General features: G+C 47.6%; 2 protein-coding genes across 2 annotated transcripts in view; one reads left to right on the top strand and one right to left on the bottom strand.

Annotated features, from left to right (window-relative positions):
- Positions 1 to 755: 755 nt before the first annotated feature.
- Positions 756 to 4,126, top strand: ASPHD1 (aspartate beta-hydroxylase domain containing 1). The gene is made up of 3 exons (XM_029950038.1): positions 756 to 1,789; positions 3,018 to 3,131; positions 3,653 to 4,126. The coding sequence occupies exons 1-3, from the start codon at positions 916 to 918 to the stop codon at positions 3,760 to 3,762; spliced, it is 1,098 nt and encodes a 365-aa protein (XP_029805898.1). The 5' UTR covers positions 756 to 915; the 3' UTR covers positions 3,763 to 4,126.
- The window catches only part of KCTD13 (potassium channel tetramerization domain containing 13), a 14,356-nt gene continuing 2,873 nt past the window's right edge, over positions 4,073 to 15,555 (bottom strand). Inside the window, exons 3-6 of the mRNA XM_029950039.1 lie at positions 7,539 to 7,628; positions 7,397 to 7,449; positions 6,554 to 6,749; positions 4,073 to 4,848 (exon numbers count right to left, since the gene is read on the bottom strand). Of these exons, the coding sequence (XP_029805899.1) occupies positions 4,612 to 4,848; positions 6,554 to 6,749; positions 7,397 to 7,449; positions 7,539 to 7,628 (576 nt within the window). The 3' untranslated portion in view covers positions 4,073 to 4,611. The remainder of the gene's footprint in view (positions 4,849 to 6,553; positions 6,750 to 7,396; positions 7,450 to 7,538; positions 7,629 to 15,555) is intronic.

Here is a 15,555-nt window from a genome sequence, read left to right as displayed (position 1 = left end):
CTCCAGTGAAGGAGGAGGGGGAGGGGAGTCACAAGCCGACTGGTCAAGGGATCTGCAGACCTATGGACGGGCTGCAGTGTCCCAGTCCTCAGTCCGCGAGCGCTGGTCTTGTCCATCAGTCCGCGTGCCCGCCCCGCCCCTTGTTTTGCCACGCCCCTTCCTCAGCCCCCGCCCCTTCTTTTCGCATTGCGGGGCGGCTGGAGGTTGGCACAGTGCCCCCTGCGCCCCACGTGGCGCCCCGTCGGGGCGGGGAGGCAAATCCGGAGACGACCCCCCACCCCATCCCAGCTGAGATGCGGCTGCCACTGGGTGGGGGCGGGGGTAGCTAAGCTGAGAGGACTGTGGGGATGGGTGACGTCAGGGTGAGTGGGAGCCAAGGAAGGAACGAGTAGGAGAGAGGGAGGGAGGAGGGAGAGAGAGAGAGAGAGAGAGGGAGAAGGAGAGAGAGGGAGAAAGACCCGCGGGTCGGGTCGAGTGAGAAGTGAGGGCAGAAGGGGAGAAGGGGTAGGAAGGAGAGAGAGAAGCCGCTGCGGAGGACAACTGGTTGCGGGTCCCCAGGGCGGCGGGTCCAGGTAGGGTAGGAACTGCTGTCTGGGGGAAGCCAGAAGGGAGGGAGAGCTAAAAGAGGGGCGGGGAGGAGAGGGAAGAGAGGAGAAAGGAGAGGGGGAGATAGAGAGAGTGGGGAAAGGAAAGGCTGAAGGAGAGGGAGGAAACTGCCGGAAGGAGAAAGGAGAGAGGGTGGGGACAGGGGAGGGGAGGCAGAGGACAGAGAGTTAAAGGAGAAAAAAGAGGTAGGAGAGAGAGAAGGGAAGAAAGATAAAGGAGGGTTGGAGGTATTTGATTGAAGGAGGTGAGAAAGAGGGAGCTTGGAGGTAAAGAGGAGACCTCAGAAGGAGACAGAACCAAGAGTGGGAAATGTGGAGGGGAAACAGCCCAGGGGGTAACCTTGGAGCAGCCACAGAGGGAACCAGTGGAGAACTGGGGGGACAGGGGAACTGGGGTCTGGAAGATGCCCCAGGCCTCCTGGCCAGGGCCTCCCTGCCCATCATGCCTGCGTGGCCATTGCCCCTGGCCTCCTCAGCCTTAACCCTGCTCCTTGGAGCCCTCACTTCCCTTTTCCTCTGGTACTGTTACCGTCTGGGCTCCCAAGACATGCAGGCCCTGGGGTCTGGGAGTCGGGCTGGGGGTGTCAGTGGAGGAGGATGCTCTGAGACTGGCAGGCCAAGCCCAGGGAGTTCTGGGGAGCCTGGGGAAGGATCCAGGACAGAAGGCCTAGTGAGCCGTCGCCTGCGGGCCTATGCCAGGCGCTACTCTTGGGCCGGGATGGGTAGGGTAAGGAGGGCAGCTCTAGGTGGCCCAGGCCCTGGGGGAGGGCCAGGGGTCCTGGGCATTCAGCGTCCAGGCCTGCTTTTCCTGCCAGACCTGCCTTCAGTCCCCTTCGTGCCACGGGATGCCCAGCGGCATGATGTGGAGCTCCTGGAGAGCAGCTTCCCTGCCATTTTGCGGGACTTTGGGGCTGTGAGCTGGGACTTCTCAGGGACAACTCCTCTGCCTCGGGGCTGGTCCCCACCCCTGGCCCCTGGGTGCTACCAGCTCCTGCTGTACCAAGCAGGCCGGTGCCAACCCAGCAACTGCCGCCGGTGCCCAGGGGCCTATCGGGCACTGAGGGGGCTGCGGAGCTTTATGAGTGCCAACACCTTCGGCAATGCTGGCTTTTCTGTCCTCCTGCCTGGGGCTCGGCTTGAGGGTCGCTGTGGGCCCACCAATGCCCGGGTCAGATGCCATCTGGGTAAGTAGATGCTTCCTACAGACAACCCCTTTGTCTCCTCGGTTCCTCCTCCAGGCTCTTCTCTGCCACCAGAGCTTTCTACTCTATGGTTCTGATCCTGCCTCTCTTCTCAGAAATCTTCCATGACTCCCTGTTCCCCACAGCATTTCCTGAGCTTCAGTTACCTGCAAACTGTCTTCATTAGCTTTGCCTTGGTCGTTTTCCTCCTGTACTGTTTTTCTCACTACTGATTCTCCCTACATTTTGTTTCACTTACTTCTTTAAAAGGAATCTCTATAGAACAATGATAATCAGTATTACTTGCTCTAAATAGAAAGGACTCATAAAAACAAATCTAAACTTAAAAAAAGAAGCAAGCTTTAAAAATTCTAGCTAAATACTATACTCTGAGACTGAAGCCTCCACTCTCTTCCTTTAGAAGGGAGCAGTGTTAGTGGGCTGTTAAAGTTATGGTAGCACCAAACTGAGATTCTTTTCATGTTTTAAAGGCTGAAGGAAAATGGAAAAGGAAACATTTTTGTTATTTAATGTACTGTTACTTAAAACCTTGCTTTGCCTAAAATCATTTTGTATGCTACCAGTTTGATGTGTCCTTCACTTCAAAGCACACTGGCCTCACGATCAAGTCCAGATTCCTTCTCTCATCTCCCACCTGTTCCTTCCCTTCCCTCCCACCATGTGCTAAATCATGGGAGCCTTCTGGCTGCTCCTGGCAGATGCCGCACTCATGCTATCCTCAGCCTAGATGTTTTTCTCCCTCATCACCTCCTGGAAAAATCCTACTCAGCCTTCAGGACTCTACTTTCAAGTGTTGCACCGCCTCCGGGAGGTCTAACTATTCCCCATCATTTGAGTCGCTGCTCACTTTTCTCACAGCACTCTATTGTGTTTTGCTCCTGGGGCCAAAGTTGATCCATCAATATTATACTAATGAGGGCCTAGCACACATTAAGTAGGTTCTTGAGTTAAACTGGCAGAAGTCCGAGATGCCACTTCCTCCAGGGAGCCTTCCCTTTTCTCTGAAACAAATGGTGCTTTGCATTGCCTTTCCTGTATCTCCCAGAGCTTCAGCTGGTACTATATTGTAGTTACATTTGGGTCACCTTCCAGGGAGCAAAGAGGGACACTCCATGGGGTGTTTGAAACCTGCAAATCTGTGTTTTGACTGAATGGGGTGGGCCCATTTGACGGAAGCAGGAATTTCGGATGCCCGGGTCTCTTTCCACAGGTCTGAAGATTCCTCCTGGCTGTGAGCTGGTGGTTGGGGGTGAGCCCCAGTGCTGGGCTGAGGGACACTGTCTACTGGTGGATGACTCGTTCCTGCACACAGTGGCTCATAATGGTAATGGGCTCCCGTTCTGCTAGGAGGGATGAGACTAAGTGAAAGGGAACAGAGACTGTGGAATCATGCCCAATGGGCCTCCTGTCCTAGCACCATCATTTTCCAGATGCATGATCTTGAACGAGTCATATAACTTCCTCAAACACCTGTGAAATGGGGCAATCACCTTTATCGGGTGACTGCAAGGATTAAATAAGTTAATATACGTGCATAACAAAGTGGTTAACAGCACAAAACCCTATGGGCCTGGACCGCCTGGGTTCCCGTCCTACCTCTGGCACTTACCAGCTGTGTGACCTTGGGCAAGTTATTTAATCTTTGTGCCTCAGTTACTTTGTATAAAATGGGAATAATCATGGTACTCTCTGTTTGCTCAGATGATTAATAACATAGAAGGGGTTAGAACAGTGCCTGGCACTTGTTTACAAAGTGTTTGCTGTTAGGAGAGTATGCGGCAAATGCCCCGGCAGATGAGTAATTAATGTCAGCTGCTCTCTTGTCTCCATCCCTATGTGCCCTAGGTTCCCCAGAAGATGGGCCTCGAGTGGTCTTCATCGTGGACTTGTGGCACCCCAATGTGGCTGGGGCTGAGCGCCAGGCCCTTGACTTTGTCTTCGCACCAGACCCTTGAAGGAAAGGGTTCCTTTCAGACATCTGGGCTGGAGAGAGGCTGCACTCAGGGATGGCTTGAGTGGTAGCCAGGACCTCTTCTCCACTACAGGGGGTTGGGCGGGGCTGAGGGTGGGAATGGACCAGCCAACACTGAAATACAGATTTTAAACCCTCTCCTAACTCCTGACTACCTTTTTCTAGCTACCAGCCCAGCTCAAGGCTTTGGGCAGGAGCTCCTGTCCTCTCCCATCCAACTAGCCAAGTACCTCCTCAACACAAGCCATCTCCCCGATCCAACCCCTGCCCGGAGCCAGCACCAGACCCTCAACTCAACTTTATTCCAATAATTTAATAGAAAATTAAAATAAATAATATGAAACAGATTGAGAAGATGGCTGAGCTGGTGCAAGCCCAGTCCAGCCTAGTACAAAGTTAAGGAGGTGGGGGGCTGGTGGGGGAAGGAGGAGGGAGGGAAACTACCCTGCACAACAGTGGAGAGGTGGCTCAGAACATGGTGGATGGCAGGAAAGGCTGGCTTGACACTTTGGCATGTACAATGTGCTGAGAGAGAGAGAGAGAGAGAGTTCTAAATCACTCTAAACCAGCTGGTGAGGGAAGAGCAGGACAAGAATGGGATAAGGGAACAAATGCAGGCCTTCTGAAGGGCTCTGACCTAGGGAGGGGGCTGCTGTTAGCAGTGAGGCGGGAATGAATGGAAAAGGGCTACAGTGAACTGTACCATGCAATGAAGGGACAGGAGGGCCCACGACTTGGCCAGCAAAGCCGGGGCAAAGGTATGGGAAAGGGAGGGAAAGAGAGAGGAACTGGGTTCCAGTGGCAAGAGGAAAACAGGGAGAAAGGTCAAAGATCAGTCCTTGAAGACAATCTGTTGGCCATGAGGACGCTCGTCGTGGGTAATGTGGCGCCGGACATGGATCCTGCGGACACGGTGCTCTCGGTTCTCCTCATCCTCCCCTCGGCCTGCCCCACCACCTCCAGCTGCACCCCCTGTGGCCTCCAAGAGGGCTGGGTCTGGGCCCCGGGGAGTCTCGTAGATCAGGATGTTCAAGGTCTCCTCAAAGATCCGGGCCTCTGGGAATTCCACCTGAAAAAGGCCAGCAACGCCCAGCTCCTACTCTCTGATCCAGTTACAGACGTGTCCCTCCCCCAGCTGGTCCTGCACCTACACACACCCAAGCCTTTGCAGTCACAGGTTCTTTGGCCTGGACCACCGTCTTTGCAAATTCTTTACCCAGCAAGTCATACTTATCCTTCATGGTCCAGCTCTGAAGTCAGGTAGAGTTATTTGTTTTCTTTCCTTTGCTGCCAAGGCTCTTGGTATGTTCTTTCATTTGACAAATTTTTTACTGAGTGATTGCACTGTATGAGGTATTGTTTTAGGTACTGAGAAGATAGCAGTGAACTAAACAAAGTTCCTGACTGCAGGAAGTTTACTTTCTAGGGGGAGGACCCAGACAAACATGCAATAAAAAGGGGTGGGAATGGTCATGGCCAGGAATGTTACAATTTTAGAGAGGGAGTTCCGAGGTCTCGCTGAAAAGGTGACATTCAACCTGGAGTCACAGGAGGGGAGGGAACAAGCCGGGTGGGATAAGCAGAGAAAGACCTGTTGGGAACAGGCAACAGCAAGAGCTCTGGGAGAGCACTTGGTAGAGTATGTGACTATCGGCAGGAGGGAGGCAGCAGAGAGAGTAGAAAGGAATGAAGTGAGGAGGTGATGAAGGGTCTCTTTGTGTGACCTGGAAAGATATAACTAATTCTTAACAAGTTGCATTCTCATTACTGGTTTATCTTCCTGTCTTCCCAATTACAGTGGAAACTTCTTGGAAGCTGGGTTGGTCATTCATTCATCTGTACATGCCATCAATAAATGTTTCCTAGCTTTCACTGTGTGGTAAGTGCCTAATACTAGACAGACAGGAAGAAAAGACAGACTCCCCTGCCCTCAAGAAGCTAACCCCTTGCTGCGGCTGATACCCCCCCACCTTGCCCCTGCCCGCTGCAGACTAAGTAGGAAGTATGATCAACTTTGGGGTAGAAGGGTTGAAAGTTCATGGGCAAAGGTATCCCAAAGAAAGCCGTGCTTGGCTTGTGTCTTAAAGATTAAGCACAAGTTCATTAGGCAGATGGGGATGAGGAAACAGTTCAAGAAGAGGGATAGTGTGTGCAAAGGTAGGGAGGTATGAGATAGCACTGGGTGCTCAGAGACTTACGTATCTGAAGCACCTCCCTCACATCAAAGTCAGAAGGAAGTAGATGACATGACAGAGGGCTGGTACTTTACCAGGCATTTCATTCACCTAGATATCATGTCTGGTGCAATGCTTAGTGCAGAGTAGGTGTTCAGGAAGTTGTCTGCTGATGACTGCCATGTTAATGACTCGGGAATTATAAACTCACTTGTTTTAAGGTCCTGAGGTTTTAAGAAATTATTTTGAGTCATGGACCCTTCTGAGATTCTAATGGCTATGGTCCTTCTATATGGAAAGAGGTATACAAACTTCCAAACTTGCAAACCACTTCCAGATGGCCTGGATACCCAAATGGCCTAGGTAAAGAATCCCACTGCAATGCAACACCCTCATTTTATGGCAGAGAAACAGAGGCCCACAGAAGTAAGGTGATTTGCCCAAGGTTACAAAATACCCTGGAACTTGGAACTACGGCTCCTGGCTCCCAGTGAAAAACTTCCTGCTGCCTGGCCTGCTGAGCTGCCTTTGTCCAATCCAGGGTCCTGGTGCTGCCCACCACCACAGCCCTCCCTGATCAGGCTCTGAACCCCTTCTGACCTTGGTCTGCTTCTTTTCCGTCGCATAGACAATGGAGGTGCAGCACACCTCGGCGATTTTGCGGCCCTGCCCGTAGAAGGACCAGCAGCAGATCTCGTCCCCCAGTACATCCTTGAGGAAAAGCAGCCGCCCGTGGAAGCGCAGGGCCAGTTTGTCAAACAGCTCGATGTTCTTAAGTAGGTTGTCATCTGAAGTGCTGAGGACCAGGGGCCAAGAGGCCTCAGTACACTGGCTTTCTGCCCGCTGTTCCCCCAGCCTAGAGACCCCCCCTACCCAGCACTCTGGTCATGCCCAGGAGTTTGGTGCCCAGCTGGGAGCTGCCTCCACCCCTGGAGTCTGGCTAAGCGGGCCCCAGAGAGGACCAGCATCTGCAGAGCAAATCCCAGCACAGCAGGGTGGCTACCAGTGCAGGCCCTGGGGCTGGGCTGCTTCATCTAACGTCCTAGGCCAGCCACTTTTTAACTGAGTGACACCAGGAAAGTTACTTCACTTCTTGGTGCTTCAGTTCCCTCATCTGTAAAATGGAGAGCACAACAGTACCGACCTCAAACAACTGTGAGGATGATGGGAGTTAATATACGTGAAGCACTGACAGCAATGCCTGCTATGAAAAAGCACTTAGTAAACGCTAGCCGTTATCATCTAATCCTCGCCTCTTTACCAGTGCTCACACTGAAGCTCAGGAGTGAAAATGACCTGCCCAAAGTGCCAGTTGGCAGAGCTGGAACCCTTTTCCAGGCAGGCATTCTCTTTGTCCCTCTGTCCCTCCCCTTGGGCCCAGACCAGGGCTGTGCTTGAGCCCAGGACTCCACCCAGTGCACGTCCCCACCCCGTGGTGGTCACCTGGTGTAGGAGTACTTGTTGTTACTGCGGTTGTGCAGGAGCTTCACCACGGGCTGTTGGCGGAGAGAACATGGAGAAGGGTGGGGGTCAGGCTGCAGGGAGAGGTCCCCAGCCTCCACCCTACAGGGCTCAGGGGCCTCACCTTGGAGGTGCTGGCCAGGAGCTGCTGCTCCTCCCGGGGAGAGGTCACCGTGGGGATGAGGCACAGCGGGGACAGGTTCTCCCTTTTTTGCTGGAGAAGAAGCGGAAGGTGGTTAAGAGCACAACCAAAGGTCACTCACTCCCCCACTTAAAAGCTGTCAAAAGCTGCTTGTTGCCTTTGGGGAAAAAAATTCAGACTCCTTAGTGGGCCACTAAGGATCCAACCTCTCTGATCTCCTCTCTACTACTCTTCCCTGCTTGTTGAGCTTTGTCCCCACCCATGGCCTGTTCCTTGTGCCCACCCAGCCCTTTGCTGTTCCTGCTGCCTGGAATGGTCTACACTGTTGTGTGCGGGGCTGGCCCCTTCATACCATTCAGATAACTCAAACAGTACCCCTCAGAGGGTGCTGGTCTGTCTCCTGAAGCTCCCTGACTAAAGCAGCCTCCTCTACCTCCTATTCACACTAGCAGCTCATTCCTCACGGCTCCTGGTTCTTCACGTCTTTTCATTTTGGGGGATGTTTGCTTATGATCTGGTCTCTTCTCACCTAGGGAGTGCCTAGTACACAGTGGATGCTCAGTGGCTGTTACTAAATGAACCTGGTTCAGTGGGATGAGGTCTGAGGCAAAACCAGATACATGGTTCCTCTTTTCTAAGAATCTTTATGCCAAAACCCCTTTCACCTCTCTCAACCAGATCTCTTTCTTAATCAGAAATTCCAGAAGATTTTTTAAAAATGGGGCACCTAGGTAGCTCAGTCAGTGAAACGTCTGACTCTTGGTTTTGACTCATGTCATGGTCTCACCCAGTTCATGGATTCGATCCCCACATTGTGGGGGGTGGGGGGGGTGGGGTAAGGTTCAGCACAGAGCCTGCTTGGAATTTCTCTTCCCTCTCTGTCCCTCCAGCACTTGCTCTCTCTCAAAACAAACAAACAAACAAACAAACACTAAAAAAAACCTGATACTTTTTCTAAAATTAATATAGAAAAATAAAAGTCTACACTTAGGTGAATTTTTAAAAAGAACCAAGAAGACTGACACAATCATATATTAATGTATCCTATAAAGCCACACTGAAGAAAACAGAGTGGTTTTGGGGAACAAACAAGAAACCAATGGAACACAACAGAGTTTGGAAACAGGCTGGTATATATATGAAAACTGATATTCAGAAAGAGGACACCACCTGTCAGTGGGGGCAAGCATGAAGTATGTATTGGTTATTGCTGTGTAACGAACTATCTCCAAACTTAGCAGCTTACATCAACAATAAATATTTATTATCTTAGTGTCTGTGGGTCAGGGATTCAGGGGTAGCTTAGCTGGGTCATTTTGGCATAGGGGTCTCTCATGAGGTGGTAGTTAAGTCACACAGTGATGCAAGAGTCTGAAGGAATGCCTGGTTTGAGGATCTGTCGGCGAAAGCTCATTCATATGGCTGGCCAGTTCACGCTGGCTGTCGGCAGGAGACAGCTCATCCTTGTCATCTGGACCTCACCATAGGGCTGTTTGCGTGTCCTTGCAACATGGCAGCTGGCTTTTCCAGAGCAGATGATCCGAGAGACGAAGGTGACGGGCTCAATGTCTTTCATGACCAAGTTTTGTCAGCTCTGTCCAGTGTGGAAGGAAACTACATACAAGAATGAATCTAGGAAAGAAGAATCACTGGGGACTGCCTTGGAGGCTAACTCTACAGGCCACTTTCTGGCTCCTTTGATTCAAATCCTTCCCATTGAAAAACACACTCCCTCCCTCCCAAGATCCCCCAAAGTCTCATCCCATTATAGTGCTTGAGGTGCAGAATCTTGTTAAGTCAGTGTAGGCTGGGATGAGGCTCCTTAGGTGTAGTTCCTTAACTATCGTTCTGTAAGTGCATTTCCACTGATGTGAAGACCTGTGAACTACCGAGACCACTATGTCCCATACACCTATTATGCATTGGTGGAACAGCATTAGCACAATCACCAGGGCACTCTTGTTCAAAAGATTGGGGAGGAGGTAGGTGGCACGCAGAAGTCACTGTTTCATACCAACTCTGTAATCCAGTTGGGTGAATGTTGGGAGCTCTCTGACGCCTACTCTTGTCCAGAAATGATTCTCTATGGCTCTTGGCTCTGCCCTGAGTCATCCTTCCTTTTTCATGAAAAATAATCCATGCTTGCAGCTCCATGGTTTCCTGCCGGTAGAACTCTGGGGGTCCAAAGGTCTTATACTGTCTGTCACTTTTGGTCCGAGCTGGCAGTGTTCCTGCCAATATAATTCTTAAAAACTTAATGGGTCTCTTGTGAGTCTTGGGGTTCAGTTCATTAGACAAATGCCACACCCACAAATCTTTGTGAGATAAGCTCTCTACTTTGGGTTTGTGCTGAGACTGCTGAGGGGCAACACCCTTAAGCTTCTTAGAGACACTATTATTTGATTAAAAGGTTCTCTGAGACATCCTCGTGGATATTTCTGAAGTCTCAACAAAGGATTTTACAATCATATCCTCAGTTTCATCTTCAAATCATGTTTTACTGAGAATGCCCTATATTTGATCTTTGCCTGGAAGCCGTTTGTTAATTTTAACATCATTACCTGGAAAAGCTGGGGATTTTCAAACCCTGTAATACCTGGCTCCTTTGTCTTGAATTTTTTCCTCTTGCTCACTCTCTCCTCTTCTATTTTACCACCAGTGACAATAAACCCGGGGCGTCTTCAACATTCTTTCTGGAAACCTCTTTAGCTACATCACCCAGATCATTAGGTACATTTTCCTCTTTCTACATTACTGTATAGGCGACAGTGTTGTTAAACTTCTGCCACTACATAACAAGGATCCCCCTTACACCAGTTTGCAGTAACATTTTCACCTCACCAGCCTACTCCAAGGTCATTGGATTTCTGTGAACAGACTCTCTAAAGCTCTTTGGGCTTTTATTAATATTCTCCTCAAAGTCATGCCAACTTGTGCCCACCTCCCAGTTGTAAAGCCACTCCTACATTTTAGAGTTTTGTTACCACAGAGCTCCACTCCAGATACCCAATCTGTCTCTACTGCTGGGTAACAAGTTACTACAGATTTAGCAGCTTAAAACAATAAACATTTATCATCACACACAGTTTCTGTGGATTGGGAACCTGAGATCACCTTAGCTGGGTGATCCTGGCCCAGGGTCCCTCGTGAACTTGGAGTCCAGACATTGACCGGGGCTGTAGTTATCTGAAGACTTGACTGGGCCTAGAAAATCTGCTTGAGATAGTTCATTCATATGGCTGGGAGTCTGTGCTGGCTATTGACTGACAAGGAGCTTCAGTTCCTCACTGGGTAAACTCTCTCTTGTCCTCATGTGGCAGCTGGCTTTCCCCCAGAGTGATCCGATACAGGCAGAAATTGCAATGTCTTTTATGACTTATCTTTAGAAGTCATACGCTATCACTTCTGCAATATCCTACTGGTTACATAGATCAGCCCTAGTAAGCGTGGGAGGGGACTAAACATGAGCCTGAATAAGGAGGAAGAATTGCTGGTGGGTATCTTGGACACTGGCTACCAGAGAATATTTGATATGTGGCATTGGGAAAACTAGCTCACTCTATGGAGGACAAAAAATTGTTAAATCCCTTCATAATTTACATTTATAATAGGAAATTCCATTTAGACCCATATATGAAAGATAAAACTATAAAGCTAATGAAAGATGTAGAAAGAAAAAAAAAAACCCAACAAACCTTTTTAAAAAGACCCTAAAAGGATATACCATTAAGGGAAGAAAAAAGGAGGGGGGAGGAATTTGACATTAAAAACAAGAATTTCTCAGGGTGCCTGGTGGCTCAGTCAGTTAACCAGCCAACTCATGGATCGTGGGATCAAGCCCTGCATTGGGCTCTGTGCTGACAGCTCAGCGGCTGGAGCCTGCTTTGGATTCTGTGTCTCCCTCTCTCTATGTCCCTCCCCCACTCACACTCTGTTTCTGTCTCTCCAAATAAATAAACAAACAAACATTTAAAAGAATCGGGAATTTCTCCAGTTAACAATGGAAACCATGACTTTACAAATAATCCCAAGTAATAATGTTGAAGGAATAATAAGACTTATAATTACAACCCTAATGAAATTATTGATTCAGGTAAGGATTCTCAACTGGTGTGTGGCTGGTAGACAACGGCCACTCACACAGTGCATAAATATTACACAGATTGCTTTAGAGCTGGCATCAAGGGAGTGTAACTGTAATGGAGGGATCAAACCATTGTCACCCGAATCTAGGGGCCAATTCTGAGCATTACTAATGATGGGTCATAGTAACATTATTATGGATCACCTCATATAACACAGTATATAATATATAAAATTACCTAAAATGTATTCTAAACAACATGTTAGTATCAAGCCTTTAAATCTACTGTTTACAGAAAACTAAGAATAGGGTAGAGTAACAACCAAATGACACCACAGCTAAACAACCACGGAAATTTGGAAAGTGGGTCATTGTGCAGGACAGCTGGTGGTCTCTTTAACAAGTCAGCACGAACAAAAAGGGATGGTTTTCAGTTGGAAGAAGACTTAAAGAACATAATAATCAGATATAATGCAAGTATCTAGACTGGGTCTAGGATTAGATGAATTGGCTATAAAAGATGTTTCTGGAACAAATTGAGAAAATTGCATATACCCTGGATGTTAGATAAGAAAAAATTTTATTGACATGGAAAGACGGCAAATCTTGACAAACAAAAAAAACAGATTACAAAACAGCACATACAGCATGAATATATTTTGGTGCGCGCGCCCGTGCGCGCGCGCGCACACACACACACACACACACACACACACACACACACGAATAGACCTGGAAGGATATTTGGTGCTTTTATTTTTTTGATTATCTGTGTTTTCTAAATTTCTACAATACATATATATACTACTTTAAAAATAACAAATGGTTACTTATAATAATAAAAAAAACCAAGGATTTCTATTCAACAACAGATGTCACAGACAAGTGACATTTAAAGAGAAAATATTGACCACAATTAAAACTGACTAGAGATGATCTGAAACAGACTTTCTCAACTAGGATTCCTCATCTAAATCACAAAACCCAGCAAATAAATAATTTGAGTAACTATTTTCTCAATTCTTCCAAGGATCATAGGCAAATAGTACCATTCCAGATGCATAGGAGGAGACTAAATTTATTATGTACAATACATGCCTTAGGGCTTAATTCTCCCTAGGAACTAAACTAAGATATGCAAGGATCTTCTGCAAAGCAACAAGAAAAAAGATAGGAAACTCAGTAGAAAATTTGGTGAAGGATGTGAATAGGCAATTCACGGAAGGGGAAACCAAAAAAGTGAGTAAGCGTATGAAAAGATGCTCATTCTCATTAGTAATCAGAGGCATGCAAATTAAAATGAGATCACTCCATATCAATGATTTGCAAAATTAGAACACTGGATGATGCCATGTGTTGTGGAGAATATGCAGAAACGAGATCCTTTATGCACTGCTGATCAAGAGTATCAAGTGCCACAATCATTGGAGAGATTAATCTGATGATACTTGCTGAAATTCATTTGTATGTGTTCTGTGACCCAGCAATTCCACTCCCAAACACGAGAAACCCTGGCCCGGGATCCACAAAGGCACATGTATAAGGATGCTCACAGTGGCACGTGGCACTATTTGTAGGGGAAGGAAGTAGGAGGCAATCTAGGTCTCCAACCTTAGAGGAATGTATAAATAAAATACAGTGCATACACACCATAGATTCTCGTGCAGCAGTCAGAAGTGAAGCACTAGGGGTGCCTGGAGCCTGCTTCAGATTCTTGGTCTCCCTCTCTCTCTGCCCCTCCCCCACTTGTGCTCTGCCTCTATCTCTCAAAAATAAATAAATGTAAAATAAAAAAATTAGAAAAAAGAACTAAATGTACATATAGCAACATGAATAGCTCTCGAAAAAAGTGTTGAGGGGCGCCTGGGTGGCTCAGTTAGTTGAGCATCTGGCTTCAGCTCAGGTCATGATCTCAAGCCCTGTGTCAGGCTCTGTGCCTCTCTCAGACCCTCCCCTGTTCATGCTGTCTCTCTCTCTCTCTCAAAAATAAATAAAACATTAAAAAAAATTTTTAAGTGTTAAATTAAGAAACAGAAAACACAATCCATAGCTCAACGCCATTTATGGAAACTAAAAATTTTTTTTAACATTTATTTATTTTTGAGAGAGACACACACACACACACACACACACACACACAGACACACACAGTGTAAGCAGCAGAGGGTCAGAGAGAGAGGGAGACACAGAATCAGAATCAGGCTCCAAGCTCTGAGCTGTCAGCACTGAGTCCGATGCGGGGCTTGAACCCATGAACCATAAGATCATGACTTGAGCCGAAATCAGCCGCTTAACCAACTGAACCACCCAGGCACCCCTACGGATATTTAAAACAATGCTTTTCGCTTTTCAAGGGTACAAACATAATCCAAGTATATGTATCAAAACATTGGAATTGGAGGGTATCTATGGGTCAAAGGGAAATGGGCAAGGGACTGGGAATGACGGGGGGGCGGGGGAGAGGGGGAATAAAAAGAGAAAAGATTTGTATACACCAATGATGATTAAGTACCACACACTGAGGAGTATGATGAACTCAATTCTTTATACCCAAATCCTAACAACAAAACCTCCAAACAAGAAAACTCTGAGTGGGTCACCCCACTCAGATGGGAATGGTGTCAGAGAAACCTGGAAAGGAGGCAGCTGGAGCACAGAGGAAAAAGCACTGCACCTGGGAATCGGAGCTCTGTAGCTTACTGGCTCTTTCATCTCAGATGCAGCCCCCGCTTCCCTCCTTTATGTCGAAGAGGGGTACAAGATGCACGCACAAATAGATAGCAGAATTGCTCCCGACACACAGTGGGTCTGAGGTGACACTGGATAGATGCAGAACTACAGAGCAGGAACTCACTTTCAAGATCATCCAATGCAATGTTTTTCAAACTGCAAGTGGTTACTCATTAATGGGTCATGAAGTACATTCAGTGGGTCCCAAAGAGCATTAAAAAGAGAACAGAATATAGATCAGTGTGTATTTCACTTAAAGTATCATTTAAAAAAATTTTTTTTTCTGCTTTTTATTTATTTTTGAGAGACAGAGAGAGACAGCACGAGCAGGGGAAGGTCAGAGAGAGTGGGAAACACAGAATCTGAAGCAGGCTCCAGGCTCTGAGCTAGCTGTCAGCACGGAGCCCGAACCCACGAACTGTGAGATCATGACCTGAGCTGAAGCCAGATGCTTCACCGACTGAGCCACCCAGGCGCCCCTAAAGTATCATTTTATAAAACTCTTATTTAAGTTATATATATGAGTATAAAATACATTTGTCTTCTATGGGATGCAGTTTGAAAAACATGGATATTGCCCAAAGGAACTCTCTTATTTTTGGATTTTGAGAAGTATTCACCAAGACAGGAGAAAGCTGTTCACAGATGCCACTTTTTAATACATAAAGGGCATTAAAAAAAGCCTCATGGCTCTCAGCATGGATCCACCACGCCGGTAAAGTCTGTGAGCCCGAGTTTAGGTCTGGCGAGCCTAAACCCGTAATAAAGCCCTCTGCTTTTGCAAAAAAAAAAAAAAAAAAAAAGCCTCATAATCTCCTATTAATATTGTATCATAAAAGGACACTTTTAACATTGTAAAAGTAGAACAGAATAAAAGGCTTATGTAAAACTTACTACACTGTACATATTTTTCTTGTTTCCCTATCTTTTGGAACATGAGGACGGAATGCCAGAGATAGAAACTGACTCAATCAAGGTTGCTCAGTGAGCTGTAGAAGAGGTGACACTTAACCCCCAGGTCCTGGCTATGCTTTCTGAGCTCCTCTCCTCAGAATCCTGAGATCCACAAAAGAGAAGCCCAGTAGCTGGGGCTCTGGAACCCCCAACCTGTTGCTGTTGTGTTGGGAGCAGTTCTGCTTCTAGGATTTCACTGCGAGGGGAGGGGAGGGGAGGGGAGGGGAGGGG

Source organism: Suricata suricatta, chromosome 8 (genome assembly GCF_006229205.1).
Source record: "Suricata suricatta isolate VVHF042 chromosome 8, meerkat_22Aug2017_6uvM2_HiC, whole genome shotgun sequence".
In the NCBI taxonomy this organism is placed as follows: Eukaryota; Metazoa; Chordata; class Mammalia; order Carnivora; family Herpestidae; genus Suricata; species Suricata suricatta.
Note: the sequence above shows the minus strand (reverse complement) of the source record. Positions and strands in the feature narration are given on the sequence as shown.